This window comes from Poromitra crassiceps (assembly GCF_964638095.1).
Source record: "Poromitra crassiceps genome assembly, chromosome: 6".
Taxonomy (NCBI): domain Eukaryota; kingdom Metazoa; phylum Chordata; class Actinopteri; order Beryciformes; family Melamphaidae; genus Poromitra; species Poromitra crassiceps.
The window spans coordinates 38,013,899-38,021,824 of NC_139627.1; the positions used below are offsets into that span (position 1 = coordinate 38,013,899).

Below are 7,926 nucleotides of genomic sequence, written 5' to 3' on the forward strand. Positions count from 1 at the left end.
CATGAAAGGAGAAAATATACTGAATAAAAATATAAACACTTTTGTTTTTGCTCCCATTTTTCATGAGTTGAAATAAAAGACTTTCTCTATGCACGCAGGCTTATTTATCTCAAATTTTGTTCACTAATTTGTTTAAATCCATGTTAGTGGGCACTTCTCCTTTCCCAAGATAATCCATCCACCTGACGCTATCAGGATGCTGATTAAACAGCATGATTATTGCACAGGTGTGCCTTGGGCTGGTCACAATAATACTGCCTTCAAATGGGGTCATCTTTACTGTGTTCACAAGAAGAGTCCATATGAACGACCCCCTCCTGTGGTATTCCCCACTTCGGAAGTAACCATGTCGTAACCGCCAGCTCCCAAGTTCCATTTGAAGGCACTCAAGGCAGCGTAACACATTGGAGATGGCTCATGGTAGTGAAATGAACATTCACATCATGGGCAACAGCTCTGGTGGACATTCCTGCAGTCAGCATGCCAATCGCATGCTCACTCATAACTTGTTGTGACATCTGTGACATTGTGTTGTGTGATAAAAAAAACTGCACATTTTAGAGTGCCTTTTTATTGTGTGCAGCCCAAAGCACACCTGTGCAATAATCATCCTGTTTAATCAGCATTTTGATATGACACACCGGTCGGGATTATTAGATTATTATATATTATTTTTTTATTTTTTTATTTAACCTTTATTTACCCAGGCAAGCAAGTAAGAACAATTTCTTATATACAAAAGCAGCCTGACAAAAAGCAAGGGCCTTTTGGGGGAAGGGGGTGGGAGGCTGAAATAAAAACAAGGTTATATAAATACAAGTAAAAACATACAGTAGTAATAGGAGCATACTATATACAAATATATTAAAAGGAGAAAAGATAATATAACAACAAATGATAGATTGCATGGATGAATGGAGTGACCTTGTTGCCCGTTTTTTTTATGAAAAGTTCAAGAATTCAGCACGGCATGTTGCCAGATGTCTTTAAATGTGATGATATACTGCCACCTGCTGGTTGATAGTATTCTGTTCCACTTTTGAGTTGCACAAAACTCAATTTGAGGCACGTATCTGACCGTTTCTCTATCAATCTTCACTTCCAATTGTCTCAACCACTCTCCACTCTCTTGTTTTTCAGCCCAATGATTTTTCTGTCTCTCTGAAGGCGGCGGGTAAGAATAAGCACTTTAAAGTGCAGGAGTCGGATGGAGTGTATTGTATTGGCCAACGCAAGTTCAGCTCCATGGAGGAGCTAGTGGAGCACTACAAGAAAGCCCCCATCTTCACCAGTGAACATGGAGACAAGCTGTATTTGGTCAAGGCGCTGCTGTAATGCACACATCCACACACTTACACTGGAATGATGCTTGTATGACACACATACAGACACCTTGTATGACACACATACACATACAGACACCTTGTACCAATTCCACTCCCTGTCTTAATGCAAGCCTTAGCTCGGGACCCTCTCGCTGTGGCCACCGGGGATCTCACTCACCTTCGGGACAGCATCCACATCCAGGCTCAGTCACTCCTTCAAGATTTACCAGTCGCCCTCCAGTGGTGAGAAGGTGAAATTCTCTATGGCTGTAGAACAAAACCGTTACCCCAAGATTGCAAGCATTGTGTAAGCAAATATCCAGCCATGCGCATCATAGCCAGAGCATATTCATCCACTCTTGGAGTGCGATGCTGACATTTGCAGCGACCACATCTGCTGCTGACAGAATGCTTGAGGCCTTGTTTGGGGGTTAAGCTTTCCTTCTGATGTCATACAAAAGCTCCATTTACTACCAAACACACATGGCTCTTAACCCGCCAGACATGCTACATAGGAGGACAGATGTTAAGAAGAGTTGAAAGAGGATATGACCCTCTGAGGGACCTTATTGTCTGGTGTTGTCCTGTCTGATTGCTGGCCTTTGTTTTATTTTCTTGTTGATTCATTTTTGAAATGTCTGAATGCTTGTTTTTGAGTCAGTAGTGTTTTTTTTTAAGCTAATTTAAGTTCCTCTCCGGAGGTTCCAATCATTGATCATTTATTCAATGACTTCACAAAGTGACCGTTAGCACTCTCTTGCCTTCTTCTCATTCTCCTAATCTTCACCATTCCTCTGCACGATGTCTCGACCCTCTTGACCTCTTGTCTTTCTTCACTTTTTTGTGTTTTAATCTGGACCCTCAATATTTCCTATTGTGTCTAAAAACGATGGAGTGGAGCATTACTGAGCGCAAGGAGAGCTCCGATGTCCAGCAGAGTTTGAATGTTTGTCAATGTACAACCAAATGTGCCGCCCCTCTACCTTGTATTACTAGCTCCAGTTCTGCACTGCACTCACTAAACTTGCTTTCATCATTGGTAGCTCTGCAGTCATGCTTGCTTCAAACTCTGTGAATATGCTTCTGTTCTGTTTGTCCAGTGTGTCTCTGAAGCTGAGTGAGAGCAATAATTCAAGTACTGTACTGAGAAGCTTTGGTAACACTTAGGAAATAGCTACACTCGGTCTGCCCCAGCCCAATTTTCAATCGAGTTATTCCAAGTTGTCTGTGAATAGCTTTGACCTGCAAATGAATGCAGTTAGGAAAGATGACCTCTTTTGATCTATTATTTATCAGAGATGAATATATATTTGTGATTCCAGATAATTGCTCATACAATACATGCAAAACAACATATACACAGATACAATACACACAAATTCAATGATCGACTGAGAACTTAATGACAAATTAGTCATCTATGAGGGGGCAGCCCCAAGCGGTACATTGTAGGACATTTATAAATCATGAATTAACTGTAAACAAATGATTCAGAAATGTTTAACAATTAGTTCATTAAATCATTGCAAGTGTGACTGTTAGTAAGTAAAAACAACTTTTGGTAATTTGATCATCTTTCACTGCTGTAAAAGCAGTTACTGTCTTCTGATTTTTAAATGGCTTATAAAAAATCTCAAGTCCTACCAAACCTTTGCCTATTTGTTTTTATTTTCTTTTGCTATGTGCATTTGTTTACCAATGGGAGTGTCGATCATGGGGTCTCAGCTTTTATAAGATATATCTGAATGTTATTGAGCATTGCTATTTAATTCTTGTCTCCACTGTATGTATATATTCAAAATAAGATGGGGTGCATATATGAATCGTTTCGATCCAACTATGGTACTGTACCGCCGACTATGTGGTGAGAATTGAAATACTTTTGTTCAATAAAAGTTGTTTTGCAGAATACTAAAATGATTTGTGTTGACATCTCTTTGTGTTATGTGATTGGTCCTCATTGACTTTGTCGAATACTCTTCTCTGATTGGCCAATGAGGGCATTCTGAGGTCGGTCAGCCAGGCGTCGGGGCTCAGCTGCCGATTTTACATGGTGACCAACGGTTGTAGTACTATAGCCCAGGATTTAACTGTCTATCATGCACCGTATGAGGTGGGTTGGTGGGGAGAAATGGGCTCAATGAGGATAATCAGGTGATCATTGTAAGAAACCACTGAAACCAGAGATGGCCTAGCAGTGGGGATAGCTGGTCTGCTTCGGTCTTTAGAGTCCAAGCATTCCTCAGATATAACGAGCATGGAATGGGCAGTGAGGTCATGGTGACCTTGAACTTTGACCTTTGACCACCAAAATCTAAATATTGCGCTGTAAAGCTGTTTTTTCCCCACTTATATTTTATTGGAATTTTCAGTTCAACAGAAAAAAACAATCAAACTAACCGAACATAAAAGAAAAACATGTTGCCAGCCATCATCTTATACAGTATATCATATTGATCACAGTTTAAACCTTCAGAGAAGAGGATACACTAATCCCTTGTGTTGGGTTTGCATATTGACAGTGAATAGTAAACACTTAGTAGACACAGTCTACGCCGCCTCCTAACCTGACTCTCCTCCTTCTGTTCACTTGTGATTTGTAGAGGTCATGTAGGCCTACTACATATAAATATGTTTATAGATGTGAGCTATAATATATAGTGGGGACATGCATTGTGCCTATTGCACACTCTTAACGGTTAGTGTTAAGACAGGGGTTAGAGTCTAACACCTGGGGGGGTCCTTATACACTCGTTCAAATGTGACCTTCAGGTAGGCTATAGACAAGAGAAACATGAAGAGGAAATTCCCTTGCTAGCTTCTAATTCCAGTAGAGATCATCAGACTACATTCAGACATGGAGTTAAAGAGAGAAGGAGAAATAATCATATTAAAAATACAAATGTTTAGCCTACATATATGCATAAATACCTACATACACACCCATATATACACACAGGCCTACTCACACATACACATTACATTTAAGACTGCGAGACAATAGTGATAATACAATTACAGTCTGTGAGCAGGTAATGTCCAATATGCCTTTAATAATTATCTTTTTCCCACCCCCCCTTTCACGCCTTGAATCACTCACTTGTGTTAATCAACACATGTCCTCTTAAATCCTTAATTATCTAATCTTAGGATGAAGGTGAGCTTTTTGAAGCCAGTTTTCTGTAGTTGGGGCGTCCACTGTCCACCTGCAACCCATTTGCATGTGATGGCCTGTAAAGACAGTTTCCGAAGCAAACCATGAGCTGAGCAGATTGTTACAACAACCCGGTTCTGTTGAAACAAGCAGCTGGGTTAGCTGCATCAAAGTCAGCTCATTGGCATTTTTGACATGTGGGGGTTGCCTGTTGCCATGGGACTGGTGACCTTGTTGCCTTGGCAACACAGTAGCCTAGAGCCAGTGGTTCTCATGGGGTTCTTATCAAATGGGGGTCCGTGGTCTAATATGTGTCAGTTTGAGAACCACGTGGCTATGCAAGGTTGTGTCTTGTGTAAAATTCTACAATCGCAGAGGGGAGGTTACAGTTCTCAGATTGTGTCCATCAGCGAGTTTGTGAGATAAGCAAAGGCACCCTCTGCAAAACCGTTTCAATTTGACAACATACTCTAAATGGACCAATTCGTTTAGTTCATGTTGCAGTGATTGATACGGTGGCTGACAGGAAACAAACTAGGGTCCAAACTGATCCCTATAGCAACATAATTCCAGTGAAACGTATAGGGAGGCTGTTTCGGCAGTAGGTGAGTCAGAGCATAGACATGAGTCAGAGCATCCTGGGTTCAACCAGCCCCTCCCTCCCTCCGGAGTTTAGTTTCCTCATACGGTGACAGAAGCGCGCTTCACTTTTGACAGAAGAGACGAGCAGCATCCTGTCAGGTAGGCTACAGTGGGATTATTTTCTCCTCTTCACTCAAACACATACTAAGAGTTTTTATTTTCTTACATTCCTGCTTTGGACTGTCAATTCACCTTTTTGTTTTGCGATGGGCTAACAGGTGGGCATCGAGGGTGAATAACAGATAGGCTAAATAACAGAGTGAGTGAGGCAGATAATGAAAATAATAAAAATGGGTATACTAGCCTATATGTAGTAGGCTATAGTATAGCCTATAGTAGCCTATAGCTATAGGCTATAAGTATAGTATTTATTGTGTTGTGTTGTGTTGTGTTGTGTTGTGTTGTGTTGTGTTGTGTTGTGTTGTGTTGTGTCGTGTTGTGTTGTATTGTATTGTATGCCTATTGTGGACATGGTCGTAGTTGTGTATGGCGAGAAGTTGTTGAAGTTCGCCGTCTATTAATTCTACTATTATTAGCTACTGTTTTGTTTTCATCGGCTGGTGGCTATATGGCACTCAGCCTTTGAAAGCATCACCAGGCTTGTGTGCTGGGATGCAGAAGATACAGGAATAGCTACATCACGTTCCTCACGTAGGCCAGCGGAGACATTCATTATTAATGTAACTGGACAACAACACAAAACAATACTTTCACGGGCAAACACGGGGCAGTTTAGCTATGTTTCCTCCACATGGTGATAACGTAATCTTCTTCTGATCTGACGGAATTCTACACGTGCACTACGGACCGTAACGGATGCTATTTGAAACGTAGGAAGTAGGAGTAGGCAGGCTACAATACTTCCCGTCAAAACATCGCCTACATATAGTGATATTGGCTTAAGAAAGATACTAAATGTAACGTTAGGCCTAGAACTAGGCTCCACAAAAGCCCCTACACTTGGAGAATGTGTTACTTCCCTCATCACGGAAACAGTCGGACTGCCTACGTGCGCAACTGCATCTACACTGTAACATTGCGTCACCAGCATACATAGGTCATCGGGCTGAGACTGACACCAGCTTACATCCCACTTTTGACAGACAGTAAATTCACTAAACTCACTTATATAAACGCCTTATATAATCTAATCTATTTATGCCTTCACGTGCGCCTGGTAAGATCCTGCTTACGAGGTAAGTCGTCGGACTCGTAGCCTTGGCGAGTTGGCACGCATTCAAAGTGCATCTGGTCAGAAAGAATAGGAGAGGGGGGTACACGGACCTAACCTGACGCTGTCAGATGGATGTAAGTTGGTTCACATTTGTTTCACATTGTGAATTTGTGGAACAATGCTGCCCCCATCTGGCAGAGTCAGGCTAACATGGACCATGGTCATGGACAACTGGTTACTGCCACTAGGGGCGCTGTACCTAATGGTCCAGACCAGTCAACTCAATTCAATTCAAGGACCATTAGGGACCATTGTCCATAGACAGACCACTGAATTATGACCACAGGGACCACTGACAGACCACTCACTAAATGGTCCGGACCATTAGGGACCATGGTGGTCCGTGGACAGATCACTGAATTATGACCACAGGAAGGGATGACTGACAGACCACACACTAACTGGTCCGGACCATTAGCTTTAGCACCCCTAGTGGTAGAAACCAGTGGTCCATGTTTAGGGATGATGGTCTGCGTGGATAGACCACTGAATTGTGACCACAGGGACCACATTGACAGACCACACACTGGTCTGGACCTTGATTTGTAATTTATCATACTAGGTGCTCGATTCCTAGGCTTGCCAGCTGTGCGGCCTCGCCCACCCTGCAGCTCGCTAACCTGGCCCTGCAGCTTAGATACGCAGCTCGGCCGCTGCGCGGCCTCACCCTGGCTGCTCCTCAGGGATGCTGGATCACTTGTCCTGGAGCTGGCAACATACAGCTAGCTGTCCATGGCTGAAGACGGGGGTCTGCAGCCAAACTCCCACTTCTTTCAGTGTCTGTCCCTGGGACTTGATTATGCTCTTATGACATCATCAGTTGGACTCTTATGATATCACTGATGATGTCACAACTGCTTTTATGACATCACTGATTACATCACTGAAGATGTCACAATGCCTCTGACATCACTGATGATGTCACAATATCTGACATCACTGATGACATCATCACTGTGACTTTGTGTGTGTGTGTTTGTGTGTGTGTGCGTGCGTGTGTGTCTGTCTCGTGTGTGTGATGTCACAATGCCGCTGACATCACTGATGATGTCACAATTTATGACATCACTGATGACGTCATCAGTGGGACAGAGTGAAACAGACATACAGACAGACAGAGCCCTAGCTCCCATTTATATACTGATGATTATGATTTTATTTCGTTTGTTTATGTTTGCCTTTTATTTGATTTCTTTTATGTATTATTTTGTTTTATGACTTATGCACTACCTTCGAGCACATTGTCTTTTTACTATTGTTGTAAAAAAAAATCATTGTGTAAGTAAAAACGTAGGCGTATGTTTGTCATTGCTGTGCCATGGCTCATGTGGATTTAGGCAAATACAAATACTGCTGAAAATTTGGTTACACTGCTGTTCAGCGCTAAAAGAGAATCCACATCATCGTGACTCAGGTGATGGAACGATTATTAAGCCACTTCTTAACATGCAGTGGAATCCGTATTATAACCTGCACCTAGCCGGTTGGCCTGCATGTTAAACAACAATTAGCCGGCCTACGCGCACTCCCGCGACTCCGTATCTTATCTACCTCGACCACCGGTATAAGAT

At 42.3% G+C, this 7,926-nt stretch overlaps 1 protein-coding gene across 1 annotated transcript in view; it reads left to right on the top strand.

The window, feature by feature from the left end:
• Window positions 1-3,188, top strand: part of nck2a (NCK adaptor protein 2a) — a 44,720-nt gene extending 41,532 nt beyond the window's left edge. Inside the window, exon 4 of the mRNA XM_083638035.1 lies at window positions 1,141-3,188. Coding sequence (XP_083494161.1) covers window positions 1,141-1,335 — 195 coding nt within the window. The 3' untranslated portion in view covers window positions 1,336-3,188. The remainder of the gene's footprint in view (window positions 1-1,140) is intronic.
• Window positions 3,189-7,926: the final 4,738 nt, after the last annotated feature.